Source organism: Pygocentrus nattereri, chromosome 7, assembly GCF_015220715.1.
Source record: "Pygocentrus nattereri isolate fPygNat1 chromosome 7, fPygNat1.pri, whole genome shotgun sequence".
Classification (NCBI taxonomy): Eukaryota; Metazoa; Chordata; class Actinopteri; order Characiformes; family Serrasalmidae; genus Pygocentrus; species Pygocentrus nattereri.
Window position 1 is genome coordinate 4,756,314 of NC_051217.1, and position 17,325 is coordinate 4,773,638.

The following is a 17,325-nucleotide window of genomic DNA, read 5'->3' on the forward strand; positions in this document are numbered from 1 at the left end:
CTCAGCTTGCTCAGGATCGGTGGGCTCCATTCCCCCAGTATATAAGCACTGGAGTGATGTCACAGGGGCTGCTTCATTACACCTCCCCCCCTCCTCTCTCCACATCCTTCCCCCGTTTATTCATCTCTCCATCAGCTCCCCGTCCAGCTCATGACGACATCAGGTGACACCAGCTTGGCCACTTTGGCGACTGACGTCAAAACTTCTATACGCTCGCATGATACGCATTTCTCCTTTTTTGGGGTTGAAACACTGAAGTGAGTTTGTGATTCGTCACTAAAGGAGCAGTGATGAAAGGAATGAAAGTAACATACTGGGTGTGCTATTTGCATTAGTTCTTTCTGAAGGTGGTAAACAGGGGACATGAATATTTCACAAGCGGGTTGCTATAATATAACGCACCCTGATATAAAATATGACTGGCTAGGATGAAATACCTACTGCAGCAGCCCTAATTCCATGTGATAGGAATTTTTAGCTCTTAGAAGTTGTAGTTATCAAAAGCAATATCAAAAGCATTTTACAAATGAGCTTTTTTTTCAAAAATGCAACTGTTTGCTGTAAACAAAAGCCACATTTTGTGTTTGTAAGTAGGTGAAGAGGTAAAGGTGATTTTAATGAAACAGAAAGGAAAACGTTCTCTTAAATTTTTTTCTGTCATTTTTTGATATCTAATGAAAAAACTGAGAAGTGCACAATTAACAATGTAATTAATTATATAATTACATTTAAACAGTTTGGCAATACAGCAGTAATAAGGCTAGGCAACTATGTATTTATGTTCTGATAATGCAGATAAAAGACTTCTTTTTGTTTTTTTCATTTACTTGCATTGTTTAAACACGTGTCCTTGTGTTTTATATGAGAACAAAGATAGAAAGTCAGAACTGTGATAATGACCCACAGTTCATCACTGGTTCTCACTGGACATCACTGTCCTGCAGTCTAATTACTGCAAGGACATGCACAGCAAAACCCCTAGTGATGAAAGTAACACCTACAGTGTTAAATGGAGCAGAATGAACAACTGTAGCCTTGGCCTCTCAGCGTGGAATCAAGTAAAATGAACACCTCCAGTGTTAAATGAGGTAGAATAAAAACCCAGGGCGCTAAAAGAAAATCTCACTATGTAGAAAAAATGTATCTTTTATTTTAGCAAAGTGAAGAAAATTAAGTTTTCGATGGTATGAGTCCTTTAAAAGGTTCTGTAAAGTACCACATACGTGTGGGGTACACAACAAGGCATGTCACGATCGCAAAATTAGGGTTAATTGTCATATAAATAATTGCGACTAATGATTAAATTGTTTTCTCGTTTGTTGTTTTCAAATGTTAAAATTATAAATTGGCTAAATGAATTGTGTAGACACTTTACTTGCTAGCTACGTTTAACTTATAAATAGATTTATATTTATTTGCCTTGACCTACATAATCACAACGGGTTGCTAAGGTGTTGTGAAATGGTTGCCATGGTGCATTGCTAAAAAGGTGCTATTCCAAATGATGATTCCATGATGATTCCATGAGGATAGCAGGCCACTGTTGGACCGCTGACAGCACAGCTGGTGGCGCTCTGGCAGAATGTTAGATAAAATGCCACTTATCAACCATTTCCAGTCCTATATACTTATTTTTTCTTCATTTCTTTTTTCTTTATCCTTTGTAAATTATTTTAGTAAATCATTTTAACAGCAGTATCATAAATACAGGCATTGATACAGGCAACCACTGTAGCAAAGCGTAAGCAAGAACACTTTCCAAAAAATTTTTTCATTTCAGGCCTAGACATCCATTTTTTCTGTCAATTGTTTGCTTCTATTTTATTTTCCAAAATAAAAGGCTGTGTGCATTTAAAATCTGTTTAAGAAGATTATAATTTAGTTACACATTGTATGCAGGACAATGATCCGGGTGGTCCGAGGGTGGTATACAGTCAGCATGGCACAGAACTTGTCAAGCCAGTGGACCTATATGTTTGCTATCAGGGCTGCTGTCCCAGGTGGTTGCTAAGGTGTTGCTAAGTGGTTACTATGGCAGCCCAAGTGGTTGCCAAGGTGTGGCAAGGCGGTTGCTATGGTGTCCAATTCACATCTTTTTTTTTTTGTTTGCTGCAGCATTACATGGCATCTAAGGACGGATAAATTGCATTTTAGGCAATTATGTACTAATTGTGATAGGCCTACACACACACACACACACACACACACACACACACACGTTTAACATCTAACCAGACAAAGAGAAATTTAACCCATCATTTTTACAGTGTTGAACACTTCAGTGCTGTTTTATGTTGAGCTATATTGCTAGAGAGGCTAGTTCAGCGGTGCACTGGAGGAGTGAAGGGTGCGCCTAACGCCAATATGCGCTGTAAAACAGTTCAGTTAAGGCTTGTTTTTAGCTCTGATGCTAATCTGAGAACGCAGGTCTGATTTGTGTTGTTGTTCAGCGCTTTCGGCGAGACTCTTTAATAACACAGCAGGCAGGTAAGGCGCTGAGGCTCGTTTTCAGGCTCGGCTGTTTCCTCCATTAGGTCACCTCCCTCTGCGCTTTGGGACGGCCCTCTGCTAACCAGCCTGCCCCGCTTTTACTCCTCCACCGCTCACAACTTCTACAAGTTTTCTCCCACCGCGAGTCCTGCCGCTCAGAGATTAACTTGACTTCTCCTCGCAATGGACCCCAACTGAGAGCCGAGAGCTCCAGACTGACTGAGGTTTTGAGCAATGGCGCCCTTCGGACGAAACTTTCTGAAAGCGCGCCTGAAGAACAGGTAGCCCTCCTTTTCTCACATATTCTTAAACTGCGAGCTGTCGGGGGGATTTCGACCCTCAGTCAGCGCTTCATCGCTTTCATGACAGTTAGACACAGAAGGAAAAGACAGAATGTATCGAAAGGACACGGTTTGCTTTCGTCTCCCGGTTTGTACTCGGAGGGGAGAGAGGCTGAAGGTGCTGAAGGAGCTGAAGGTGCTGAGAATCGAGTAGCGAGCACAAAAGACAGACGCCTTTGCTGTTGTAACCAGAGAAGCTGCATACAGTACAATGTTGTTCAACTGTATGGGCGCCAGCGGTCGAGTTACCAAGGTGCTGTTGTTCAGCTTACTTGGAGGCAGGTGCTTTGTGTGTGTGTGTGTGTGTGTGTGTGTGTGTGTGTGTGTGTTAGAGAGAGAGAGAGAGTTTTCCATCAAAACGAGCACAGAACTAATCCAATAAAACACAAAGATCCTCTCGAGGTGAGAAAACATCTGGCGTTTTTCTGAAATCATAAGTGTTTCGAGGAACTGGGCCTTGCTTGGTTGAACCTACATTGTTGTTATGGTTTGATGCCTTTAAAATGTGAAGGGCATACTGGGTTCTTGTGCAGAGAGTTGCTGTCATCAACACCCATATAATTACTTTTGCAATTTCCTTAAGTGGCTTGGTTAACTTTTGATGTCCCAGTGGCTCCAGGTGGGCCTGAGGATTGTTGTCTCTAGTCCAAGTGTTTATAGTGGTATAGATAAAAGTGCTATCCATACCTGCACAGTTAGCTTAACCCCTTAAAATCCCAGTCTTATTGCATAGTCTTTTTTATTCAGTAACCACAGGGACCTCATTGGAGACTTTGGGCCTGCCATTGGGCCCTGGCCATTTGAGGGGTTAAGCAGTGCTGTCTACACTAAATGTCTAAAAAAAGTAAACTCCAGCATTTCTTCTAAAATCAAGGGTATTACTAGGAAATGTCTACCTACAGTGATGCACAATATATGTTGGATTTGATTGCATTAGAGCATGACTGAGATCAGGTACTGATGTTGATGTTGATTAGTTTGGGGTCACAAACACAAACTCATCCCAGAGGTACAGGACAGAGCTTCATCACTGCAGAGAGCATAGTTCTGCTGTTCTACTACTCAGTGCTAGGGGGCTTTAAAACCCCTCTAACTGACATTAGGCATTGGATATGGTGACACCATAGAATCCCATTTCACTGGTAATGCACTTCTATGGAGATTACACAAGCAGTTTGAGTGCAGTTGGTTCAGCAATGGGTGCATCACTAATTCACTAAGTAGAAAATGCACCTGGGTATTGTACATATAGATAGATAGATAGATAGATAGATAGATAGATAAGATGCCCCTTTAGAATAAGACACGAAAATGCTATGGGCTGCATTAGCGCTGCCAGATATTATGGACTTTTAACAGCCTATTCAAAGACACTTTAAGAACGTAGGCTTTTTATGTTACATTATGATTAGCTTTAAAGTATCACAGACTGTAATTATCTTGAGTGTTCAGATGGAAAATAGATCAGAGGTATCTTAGCTCCGATCGTCTGCTATTTCATGTGGTGCATGAAGGCTGTCTCCTGCGTGGTGGATCATTTTATACATTGACATATTTGCTTTATGATTGCTCTGAATATGTTGAGGAATAGTCCATCACAAGCAGGCTTTGAAGTAAATCACTGCTTTGCCAGACGTGGTTATTATACATGCTATATTATATCTTCTGTCATCCGTGTGTCAGTCATGGGCCAGTGAGCATTAGTGCTTATTTTATAAGCAATATGATACACTTTGTTATGACAGTCAAATTATAACAATTACACTATTACATATTATTATGATTGGTAAATTACTTTGTTGAATTAGTCAATTAAAAATAACCGTCTACAAAGCACTGATCAAGTATTATTTAAGTCTGGTTTGATTTGTGCTATTCATGGCAAAATCCCCAGTGTAGTTCACTCCTAATGTCCATTTGTGTCTAGCTAGACTCAAGAAACTACAGGTGTTCATTCAATGTTTTAGGTGTCAGTTCAGCACTACAGGTGTGGACATTTTGCTGTGTACAGAGGAAGGATGGGACTGTTTTGTCTTCCTAGAGATGCCTATCTGGCAAAGAAGTCTTGCAAGAGACCAACAAGCCATCATGTTTATTCCTCCGCAGACCCTCATCCTCTTTAGATAAGATTCAGGAAATTCAGGAAAATTGTTTCTTGTTGATGTCACACCAAACCAAAACTGCCTTCCGAATTCATCCAGACATTCATCCAGAGTCACCCGCAAATGTTCTTGTTTAACACAGTATGAAAGCTTATAAGCCCATGTGGAATATTAGGCCTTTGTTTTTTTTACTAATGTGAAGCTAATATAGGTTTTTGTATTTTATTATGTAGCTTATTCATGAATAGGGAAGATGTAAGATATCTATGTAAAGTAAAATACATGTAAAGTGTCCTTCACATTAATCTATGTGCATGTTACAGATCATTAAAGCATTAATACACTGCATTTAGAAACCAGCATTTTTAGCTGTCCCAGCACACCAAACCTGCACTTTACTTTGCAAATATAGAAAAATGTCCGTTACTTAGCCCTGTTAGCTGAACACAACCTTGTCACCCAAGTTAAAGATTTAAAATAAATAATTTATTAAAAAAAAAAAAAAAATTAATAAATCATTAGAATACCCTTGATGTCCTTGCGTCATTAGGATGCATGTCAGTTAACCACAACCAATTCCTTGCTAAAAAAAAAACATGCTACTTTCATCGCTGTTGCTCATTTAAGATACAGATAGAAGAAAAAACTTTGTAAAAAAATGAGACATTCATCTGATGCGTTAAATGAATTAATTTGTTCATTTTACTGAATATGCCTTATACAGTAAACGGCACTTTTCTCTGTAATGCTAATCCAAGTGGACCTAGTCTCGATTTTCACATTACGTAAAGGTGCATGTGTCAGCGTCGGCATTGGCACCAGCAGATATAAACGTTGAATGTCGGCATCAGCCCACAGTTCCCATGCCAGTGCTGTTGTAGTTGTTATAAAAGCTTACAGCATTTTCCCACCAGGCAGGGCACTGCAGTACAGTAGGGATACAAATCCACACCCAGAAATATCCGTACCCTGCTTGAGTACGTGACTCTGCGTGAGAGTCACAGCTATTCCAGATAGCTTGTGTTTTTTTGCTGTTTTGCTTTATTTATTTATTTAAAATGGTGGAGTCAGCACGCTTAGAACCTTGACAAGAACGGTAACCAAATTTAACATGGGTTCTCTGGTACGGTACGGCTCACTTGACAATGGAAATGACATCTGTGTGATCACAGATTTATAAACATACCACTATCTGGTGGAAGAAGACTGTTAGATAACCTAAATGAAAGGAAATAGGTGGTAATAAATGCTTCCCTACTGCAGGCTTTGCTTTCTGTCTTCAAGAAGGCAGTCTGGAGCCAACAGGTTGCTGAGAACTGTTCACTGCAGCATGTGAATGGCATTTGTTCTTTCTGCTCCGTGGCCAAGCACAATGTCAGCTCTGGAGGAGGACAGAGGTGCTCTGTATCACTCCTACTGTCTGTCTATAATGGTCACCGGCCTACCGGTGTTTGTTTAGCAAGAAGCGAAGCACAATGTACCGTTTATTTCACCTTCACTGAGTTTATCAGGGTACAACAGGAATAGATTAGCCTAATCTGCATTCCACAACAATCTAGTTTGTAAGTATTCTTATTCTCAGAAGTGCAGTGGGCATTTCCCTGTGGCCCACTATGGCACATCGCTCAGACACTGTTGAATTCACATACAGCCTTTTGGTTTTGAAGAATTGTTTCCGTGCAGCGTTTTCCTATACCTCATCTTTAAATCCCTCCCTCTGTTTTGAAACTGGAATGGAAATGGAATTCAGATTTTTCCATGGCTTCACAATGCGTAAACGGAGTCGGCAGGAAGTGTGTAACAGGATGCTGCTGGTGTCCACTGATTTTTGCACAAGACAAACACAGGTGCTTCCAGCCCCCCTGTCTGTTCATTTCCTGTACAGATGAGAGCTTTGAACAAGCTAAATAGACCTCCAGCTTTTTAGAGAACAAAATTCAATTCACTGTTTGAAAAAGATGCTGTAACTCCTTTACTGGGTGTGTTTTACTGTAGCTATTTTCATAGCTAAAGAAAGATAGTCGGGTTACTCCCCCTAAGTATCTACTGTGGCAGAGTGTCATGGAGTGTGCTTATGCACAAGCTGTCATTAAGTGCTGGTGTTGCTTTCTCCCAGTATGATGTCAGTTAAATGATAGCATTTTGCCAGCATTACCACACGTGCCTTACCTGGATTAGTTAGGATTATGAGTAGTACCTCATGCAGTTTATTATCATAATACAGCATGTGTGACGTGCCTTGTTGTACTTAAAAGCTTGGCATTTAACATCTAATCAGTTCTGTTTCATAAAGACAATTTTACTCATGCAATAAATGACAGGCTTCAGACAGTAGAGAGTGAGCACTGTACTGTCTGTCTGTGGATTAGAGCTATTAATGAGAATTTTTATTGTGTGAGATTTTTAACTTAATATTTAGATCACTGCAGAAACACTGTTAGCACAATAGGGATGCATCGATATATTGGAATGGTGGGCCAATGCAAGTTATACAATAATAAACAATTCCAGTGCATTCATAAAATGTAAGTACTGGGACTGAATTTACCTGGATTAGATTAGATTACAGAGAAATGCAGTTATAAATGCAGTAATAAGAATAAAATGCAGATATTTAAGCTTAGTAGTCCAGCGTCACCTAAGCTTTACAACAGTATGATAAATAAATGATTAAATGTTAGTTTTAAACACAGTTGTATTCAAAAGTTTGACATATTGAAAAAAATAAGCATACAGTATATAATATGCTGTAAATTTCGCAAATGCCACATTTTGTATATATTTTTCCAATGTGTTAAATTCAGCAAATAAACAGTAATCGTGTATTAAAATGTGCAAAGTGTATTAAAATGTGCAAAGTGTATTAAAATGTCTTCCCTGTAGAGAGTGTGTCCACTTAATTTCACTTTTCACAGAACATCAACAAAACGTCATTTGACCAGGTGTGTGCAAACTTTTGCATACCTCTATAACTGTCAAATCTAAACGGTGGTCAAATGCTGACTGATTTTTTAAGCAGTTACAGTATCTGCAGATACTGGATACTGATATGATTCAATAACATCATGCATCATTACTACAAAGATCAAGAGTTTTAAACATTGCTCTCAGTCACTGCACACTACAGTGCATCTGGTGAAACAGCAGCACTGTGTTTTCTGAAGTTGTTCCAGACGGTCTCTTTGTGTGGAGGTGATATGTCAAGTTGTTTGCTGTGTGAACAGCTCAGGTATTTACTTGGCTTAATTGAACTCTCAGGGTCTTCTAACCATTAACCAAGCACTGGCAGTTTTGCATACAGATTGCATTCCATTGGGGACTTTTATCAAGGTTCACACAATATACCACTTGTGTGTGTGTTTTTTTTTTTTCCAGCCTCTGGAAACTGAGATACTGTTGTGCTGGTCTGTAAATCTGAAAAGGCCAGATCAACAAACAACTGTACTGGGCACAGTGGACATGGGATTTTGTTGGGATTTAGGGAAAAGTAGAAATGTGGTCAAACTGGGGATTTCTAGCTGCATTGTTTCTCATGTTGCTTAAATATTTGTGCCAAATGAAGGTGAAATGGTTTTGTTAGGGTGTTAAATTTCTCAGGACACAGCAATGTGTATTGCAAAACATAGATCATTTTTGTACAATGACTGGGTGAAATACTTGTTTGTACTAGTAAAATGAACCAGCAATTAAAGAATAATAGCTTTTTTAATATCACTTTGGTTGGGACTGCTCACTATACAAATGAACCAAAAGAAACATTATGTGACATACTACTATCCAAATGAAAGCACATTAAAGAAAATTATGTATAATTTTTACACCAGCTTCAGAAAAAGTCCTCTTTTCAAAACGTTACACACCAGCACCCTAGATGATGTTCTGAAATAACTGAATACACAGTCACATTAGTAAATTGTTGATAAATCTGTCAGTAAAAAGGCTATAAAAAGAATGCTGAGCATTTCTTTCTCATGAAAAAATGGACAAAATGATGATGACCTAAATCATTTTCTGTTTGTCTTGGCTGAGTTTGCAGAGCTGTTTTTGAATATTGCTCTCTTGGTGAACATTTTAGTGGCAGTAACTAAGGTTGTTTGTATTCAAGCAATTCACTCATCTGTTTCCTTGCAGATAATAAATTGCTTCTAAAAATGCCTTAGCGATACAAATAAACTTGTTCTTCTTTTCCAGGACTAAGGATGCAGAGGAGACTCCAGGGAAGGAAATCCAAGTGCTGGTTTGCCAAGAAGAAAAAATTGTCAGTGGTGTCACCAAGCATACAACTTGTGCTGATGTAGTTCAGGCTTTACTGGAAGACCATAAGACCATACCGGAAAGTAAGAGGCTCCTGCATGGAGAGCCTAAAGAGTTCTGTCTTCTGGAAAGGTGGAAGGGTTTTGAAAGGGCTTTGCCCCCTCTCACCCGTATCCTCCGGCTGTGGAATGCTTGGGGCGCTGAGAGACCCTTTATCCAGTTTGTGTTGGTAAAGGCCAGTGACTTTGTGCCATCCTCTACTGGTGCCAAGAGGGCCACAAAGTCTCGAGGGGTCAGGTCTAAGAGATGGGAGCAGGGTCCAGCACAGTATGCCAAGACCCTACCTGTGGAGCGTCAGAAGCGTATGGTGAAGAAGGCCTTTCGCAAGCTGGAGAAGATGCAGAAGGGAGGATCATCAGAGGGTTCAGAGGAAATTGACAAAATGGTGCAGCTGATCATTTCTCAGGACCACACCATCAGGCAGCAGATCCACCAAATGCGAGAACTGGACCTGGAGATCCAGCAGATGGAGCAGCAGCTGAAGGAAAGTTCCTTATCTGGCTCTGACCTCAGCGACAGCTCTAATGAACAGTTGCTCGCTTTGTCTATGATCGAGTTTGAGGACCAACTGCAGGAGTACCTTTACACTGGCAATGGTGTGGAACAGCTGGAGCTACAGGTGCGCCAGCATCAAGAACTCATTGACGAGCTGTCCAGAGACATTGACCTGGAGCTGAAAAGAACCATATGGACGGTAGACTCTGATGAGCTAGAAGGGGCAGCAGCGGCAGGTCCTGCAGTGGATCTGGACCCTGTCTCCACTTTGTCACCTGCAGAATGTTTAGAGCTTGAAGGCTTGCGCAGTGAGCTGGATCTGAGTATGAGAACAGGACTTTCAATCCATGCCCAGACCCAGGATATGGAGAAACAGCTGCAGCACAACGGCAAGTTGTTACAGTCCAGAAACCAGGAGTATCAGCACCTCATTGCCCAGCTAAGCTCACTGCAGCTAGGGGACTGCCCTGATCCACCAACCCCTGTGTCCCTGCAGAGTCCAATCAGGGCTGGCATCTGTCAGACAGTAGGAAAGCTGAAACAGAACCTTTCTCCTACTGATATTACAGACACAGACTCAGACACTGGTATAAGCTCTACTCATAGTCAGGACTCACTGTCTCCTTGTGTGGACAGACCACCACCCCTAGACACTGATGTTTAGGATCTAGACTTTAGAAGCAATATGTGATCTCATAGCAAGCATACATGTCTGGAGACAACCATGATGGGATTTGGCTTAAGTCTGGGTGGGAATTTTAAATTTATCAGGCTTAAAGATGTTGTGACATCTAAAACAAGAAATTGCTAGAGTGAGTTTGTCAATATTGCCTGACCGTCAAAAAGGCAGTCGTTAGTGTCATAGATGTAAACTATAATAGACTCCAGTTAAGTTTTACGTGTGATACATGTACAGAAAACACAAATGCTTTATAAATAAATATCTCTTGCATGGGAAAAAAACATTCAGTGAAAAAGTACGGTTTTACACTTAGAACACATCACTGGACAGCAGTGAAAAAGTAATCCAATGCAAATATGTAATGGGATTACTGTACTCACTACTTCTTAGAAAAAGTAGCAAAATTACTCCTTAATTTACCTTTAAAACCTACACAAATCTCTACAACTAAAAAGTACGAAGGATATTCCAATTCAGTACATTATTTACATAGAAAGCACCAATCACTGTAAACATAATTTAAAAGGCCTATTACTAACACTGCCCTGCAAGATACAGCTGGTTATGCTGATTAAAATGATAAACGCTGTTGAACACCAATAACCTTATACTAGAAACTGTCCATAAACAGCTGCCTTGAAATAAAATCTTTATGAATAAACTGTAAAGCTTACAGAGCTTACAGAGTTTCTGAATAAAAATCAAGTCTGTAGCTGGGATTTGAGCACTTGTTTCTTCAGCATAGGGATCTTTTCCATAATTTCCATCCTTCCATCATTTTCATATTAGCATAATTAGATGCTTCAACAAATGTTCGCTCAGTAGATAGAAAACACATGTAAGTATACAAAACATACAAGGACAGAACAAATAATATAGAGGAAATTTGTATTAAATGCATCCTGCTTAATACTCTTTGTTAGAAACATGAGTAACACAAGTAACCTTTTTATTAAGGCAGTGACTGTAACGTTATTACAGAACTAAAACTGTAATGCGTTACACTACTTTGTAATGTGTTACTTTGCACTGCTTTACCTCCAAATCTCACGAACATGTAATAAAAACTAAGAATGCGTTATCGTCGGCTGGATACAGTGACTATGGTTACAATGGAGTAAAAGTGATAGAAGTGGGTAGAATTGGCTGCTGCATTCACAGATAATGTTTCACTAGCGAGCAGGGTGTTGTCTTGCTTGTGTTATTGATTTGCCTTCAGATTTTAAAAGTTTACTAGAGGAATTTGGGGGCAGGTTTAAGAGGGAAAGCCTATTTATGGAGCCTTCTCAGTGGCCATCCACTACCAATTTTTTAACAAGTTGTCTCCAGATGTGTAGCGTCATTATGAGATCACTTTTGGCCCTGTGAGACTGTATGCACAATGTTGGGCACCCCTGGTCCAATAACATTGTTTTTAAGTAAAAATATGTTAACAGTCCTTAACAGAGAACACACTTTTACACATTCCAGTGCACAAACATTTCTGTTTTTTCACTGAATTGAACAAAATTGAATTTTTCCAATAGGTTAAACTCAGCAGATAAATAGAAATTTTGGCCTAAAATTTATAAAAAATAGACATGTTTCAATGTGTTCTCTGTAGAGGATTTAATCACTTAACCAAGGGTGTTCAAACTTTTGCATATGCCAGAGACCAAATAGGTAAGTTTTTTTCAGGCAGCTTGACCAAGAGCTTTTGATTTAATTCACATTTGTTTGTAGTGATGTAGTGTTGGACTTAAAGCTACCAGTCAATTTCAAGCACTAGCACTGTTAGCACAGGCTTATGACGTGTGCTTTCCATAGAGCAGAGGGAGTGAACATTACTCTATGTATCTCAGTGGAGTACACATTGTTATCTACCCATCTGTTTATGAGATCAAGCATTCAGATCACTCAAGTTACATCACTCTTCCCTACTCTTGCTGTTTAAAAACAGTTAGCAATCCTTGATAGTAAATGACAACACATCTCCAAAAGATTGAATTCCATAATGGTATCAGCACATACCACAAGAGTCAAACAACATACAACAGTAATCCCTCCCAGGTTTGATCTGATGATATTTATTAAGGTCAGAGTTCTTGTTCTTAGATGTTTCTGCTCACTACAGGCTTTTCTATAGGCCTTTTCTCTTGAGACTGTTGCTTTACATTGAATGTAAGTTTTTAAGGCCATAGAAATACCATTAAAAATATGCTTATCAATGAAAGAATAATTGTTTTATATTAAAACACACCACAGGCAGTTTGTAGATCTGATTTACCATTTTTTCAGACATTCTTTAAAAACGTGCAGCAGAATTTTTATTTTTCTTATGTCAGCCTATTTGATAAGCTATGGTATAAACTTATAATCATATGCACACATATTAGATGTGATAACAGTTAATGTGATTTTGAATTAAAAAAAAGAATAGAATTTATTTATTATACGCCATGTGTTTTATTTAAAGTGACCCACTATGCCACTGTTTTAAAAATGTATTTTCACCTAGATGAGTTTAAATGTTTGTACATGCAACATTTCATTCGCACTTCACAGAGTCTTTTTAAAATGATTTTTATAATATTTTCCCAATAAAATTTCCCAATAAAACGTTGTTGACTTTCTTTTGAAGAATGGAACTACAATGCAACTACAGTACGACTACTTGTAACTACAGTGTATCGTCACAGTTTGCTGCTCTTAGGAACAGTGGTATTGAGATGCACTTCCAGTTGGAATGGAGTCTGACTGAGGCACAGTGATGAGGAATTTAAACAGAAAAACCTTTATACACCTCTTGAATCGGGGCCAGCCAAGAGACATTTGAGCTCGTTTGCGCAAAGTAATCACCTCCTTTTCTTCCACTCAGGGTGCGGAACAGGCCAAGGCAGTCCCATTAAAGCACTGTCTCATTGCTACACAGTGTAATCCTCTTCTGCGCGAGGGGTCCCAACATGTTATTCAGTTAACATGCTGTATGACTAATCACAATAGAAATGTTTAAAAGTACCTTTTTATAATGCAAATCAGTTGTATGAATGGCATGGCACACAAACAACTGTGTGAGGGCCTTGGTTTTCCTGTCACATATCACAGTCTTGAAAGACTTAATGAGATCTGGGTTCATATGAGCGTTTTGGATTTTTTGAGTCACGCTGCGATAATTGCACTAATTCTTGCCCCAGTGCCTATCAGACAACAGAGAAGTGGTGTCCCTCCTGCAGAGTGAGGCTCCACGGTGCCAGTGTAAGTCAAAGATGTCTCATCATGCCACCATTACCATGGCGACTTGTTTACCTCTGCCATGCATTCAGGGGGAACAAGAGGCCTGCCAGGACTCAGTCGTGTTGCAAAATGGCCGTAATTACTTTGCTGAAAACGGCAATTACGGCCTCTTTTTATCTGCCTCCGCTGCTGTGGTAGCTTCTCCAGCACTAACAATTACTTGGGCCGAGTCCCATAAACAGTCATTTGAGATGGCGCATTCGAAGAGCCGCCTGTTGGACTGTAGCTGACTGCATGCGGTGATAGCATACAAGGCTAGTTGTTAGCAAATGTAAGAAGAGAGACCCAAAACACTCAACCTGGTAATTCATGAAATGTGTGCAGTGAGCAGTCAGACCTTGCCTCAGTCTAAGCACTGTTAAAGCAAGGCCTGTTTCAGCAATTTTATCCCAAGAGGTGAGCCAGTGGGACCCTCAGCACCAAACCTGGTTTCCTCTTAACTGGCTCCAGAAAACTCGGCTTTCATAATTGTCTGATATGGTTTGGCTCAGATGATGTTAGATAGGAATCAGCCGAGCAAGGCGAAACAGTCATGGTGGTTGATGTTCGCGTGCTGCAACATCAGCTGAGAAATTCTACATTTTTCTGATGCAGCATGAACAGATAGCAGACAACTGAACCTTGCATGCATTTGTGTTCACTGTTTCTTAACATGTTTGGCTTAAGTGTGGATACTAAACAAAAAATAAGCTTTGCTAAACCACCAGCAGGTATTTTGAACGTTACTCTAAATCGGCTAATCAAAGGAAAGCAAATGCATTTTACACGCCCTCCCTTTAGAGTTCAGCAAAACATATTTACCCTGTCGTTCAAAAGCAATTCATTGCATATGCATGAAGCGTGGATATTAGCAGGCTTGTGAAAACCACAAAAGCAATTCATCTGACAGCAACCCAATTTTCTTTTGTTTGAACCTTATGACAGCATGTTGAGAGCTATAATTATGTTTTAATACCATGTTTGAGGCGTGCTGTTTTTAGTCATGGAGGTCATGTGGTGCTACAACTGATCCTCTTGCCATAGACTACCCGAATGATGTAGATGACTCAGAACAACTTAGTTACACAATAAAACTAATTTATATATAATTAAATGTAACATCATTAGCATAATTAGCATTCTTCCAAAACCAGTTCTACTCCAATGGCATACTGATTAACATGCTATACTGACTTTTCTACTTTTAAATACAGCTTTTTAAAAACATTTTAAATAAAAGCTGATCATTTTACACCATTATAAGTGAATGCATGACACTGTAAGTTGTGAACAGTCACAAACAAAAAAAAAAGCATATCTCCTTGCATGAATACAGATGATTACCATGTGATCGGATGACCTACAGTGTGTTATTGTAATGACAACAAGAAAAAAGTTTCCATTTAAATACTAATCATTAGGTTTGATGAAAGATATAAGAGTATAGTGCTTACAATTTTGACATGGTACTCAACACTTACATCAGAGTGCCACATCAAGATATAGTTTCTTCTGAGTTGTTTGGAAATAGTAATAGAGAGAGAGAGAGAGAGAGAGAGAGAGAGAGAGAGAGAGAGAGAGAGAGAGAGAGAAGAAGCCCACTGAACTGCATCCTTTAAACATAGCATGCCTGAACAGCACCAACTTCAGAGGATAATTACCTCAATCAAAGCACTGTTACAGCAAGGTGCCATCAGTCGCAAAGCTATAAACATTGTGGTAATTAGACAAAAGCCAGGACATGCAGCCAGCTATGAACACAATATGTTGAAATCATTCTCCTTAGGGAAACTATTCCATTTCAATTAGATCCCAGATAAGCTTCTTAATTTAATACAGAAAATGAGCTTATGTGAACTGAATAAATCCACAACACACTATACAACCTGGCCACAATTTCTGTGGCTGAATTTCTGCATCATAAACCCAGGCCTGAGTAAACACCACCAAGCAGCAGGACAGCATTATTACCAAGACGGAAAAGGTTTTCATGGATATCTGCAGCAGTCTTAAATTTGTTCTTGTCTTTACTGCTACTGTTCTTCGTTTTATTATTTGTCGAGAATTTATCTATTTTTGTATTATTTTCATGGCTTGCAGTTTTCAAGTTTTAACAAAAAAAAAAGTTATAAAGCATATAAGGAAATGTGTGCTTGTGCTTCTGTACAGATAGTTTTCACACAGCGTTCATTCAAAGACATTTTTTCCCATAGGAAATGAATAGTTGATGTTGAGAAAACTGCCTCAAATGATGTCACAACGGAGCTCTTTCACACTGCTTTACATTGACATTACATACAGACTAACATATATACTAGCACACATATAGACACATATTAGGACACACCCGGAGATACCATGGCAACAGCCTAGCAACACATTAGCAACCACCTGCGATGCAATTGTGATGGCATAGAAACCATCTGATACAGCATTGCAACAGCCTAGCAATGCCTTAGCAACCACCTGTGATAGCATACGAATGGCCTAACAACACTTGAATAACCACCTAAGATGTCATAGCAGCAGCCTAGCAAGAACTTAGCAACCACCTAGGATACAAGAACGCACTAGCAACTATTGGCAAACCATTGCAAAGGCCTAGAAACACCATAACAACCACATCAGATTCTACAGCAACAGCTTTGTCAAACAACCTCTTGTTTTCCAAAAATCTTAAATTGAAGTGTAGTGCCTTCTCTTTGCCTCTAAAACATTTTCAGGGTTTCGGGGTACGTCACCATGCACCACTGGGCAGGGATAAAAAAAATATTAAGCAATAACCTAATAACCTAACAACCACCTCCATCTATCACTGAGTGAAAATGCTGAACTAGTTTAGAGGCCTTCCCTGATTCTGTTTCACTTGGAACACGTTATAGTTTTTGATTAAAATTAACTTTAATCCCCCTCTTTGACCTCTTTTTACCACATACTTCACGCTGAATTAAGTTTCTCCAATTTCTGTCAAACAGACAGACTAGTGGAATAATATCTCTGACAGTATGGATACAAGGCTATCTGGCACATCCATAAACCTGTATGTACTCCGTTTTCTCCATATACCCAGTCTGACAGCATTCTGAGATCACTTTCAGTTTATTTCTCCCATTCTCTTTACAAGTCTTTACAATAAACGTTTGATTCTTTAAGGTGCGTTGAATGGTTCTGCTAATGTTTTCTAAAATAGAGCAACTACCACACGTTTCTATAGTATCAGGAGAATATAACTCTATATGACCACCTATGTTGTACAAGTCCTCAAGCGTTTCTCATTAAAAAAGCTTCTGCTGCCGCAAATCTTTCTTCACATCCTTCATCTGCCAACCTAGCCCTGCATTTATTTGGGAGACGCTCTTATCCAGAGAGCTTTGAGCTTTTTTGTCTACCTAGAAAACATATCCTTATGCTAGTAGCATAAATAGGACAGAGTTCGAGGAAACCATCAGGCTAAGGCAGAAACAGTGATTAGAGCTGAGATATCAGTATGAAGATACAAATAGTTTGTTTAATAATATACAAATATAATATACAAATAATATACAAATATACAGTTCAGGCCCCAAAGCTCTCTTTAACAGTACAGCATCAGAGTTGAGCAGTAAATGAACTAAAGTTATAAGAATAAGTATGTTTTTTTATACTTTTC

The 17,325-nt window shown here is 39.3% G+C and overlaps 1 protein-coding gene across 1 annotated transcript; it reads left to right on the top strand.

The window, feature by feature from the left end:
* The first annotated feature begins 2,573 nt into the window (after positions 1-2,573).
* Positions 2,574-13,026, top strand: rassf9 (Ras association domain family member 9). Its single transcript, XM_017690674.2, has 2 exons — positions 2,574-2,771; positions 9,125-13,026. The coding sequence occupies exons 1-2, from the start codon at positions 2,725-2,727 to the stop codon at positions 10,404-10,406; spliced, it is 1,329 nt and encodes a 442-aa protein (XP_017546163.1). The 5' UTR covers positions 2,574-2,724; the 3' UTR covers positions 10,407-13,026.
* Positions 13,027-17,325: the final 4,299 nt, after the last annotated feature.

Coding starts and splice junctions, on each gene's coding strand:
- rassf9 (XM_017690674.2), top strand. CDS start 2,725: ATGGCGCCCTTCGGACGAAACTTTCTGAAAGCGCGCCTGAAGAACAG. Junction 2,772..9,124: donor AAAGCGCGCCTGAAGAACAG/GTAGCCCTCCTT, acceptor CTTCTTTTCCAG/GACTAAGGATGCAGAGGAGA.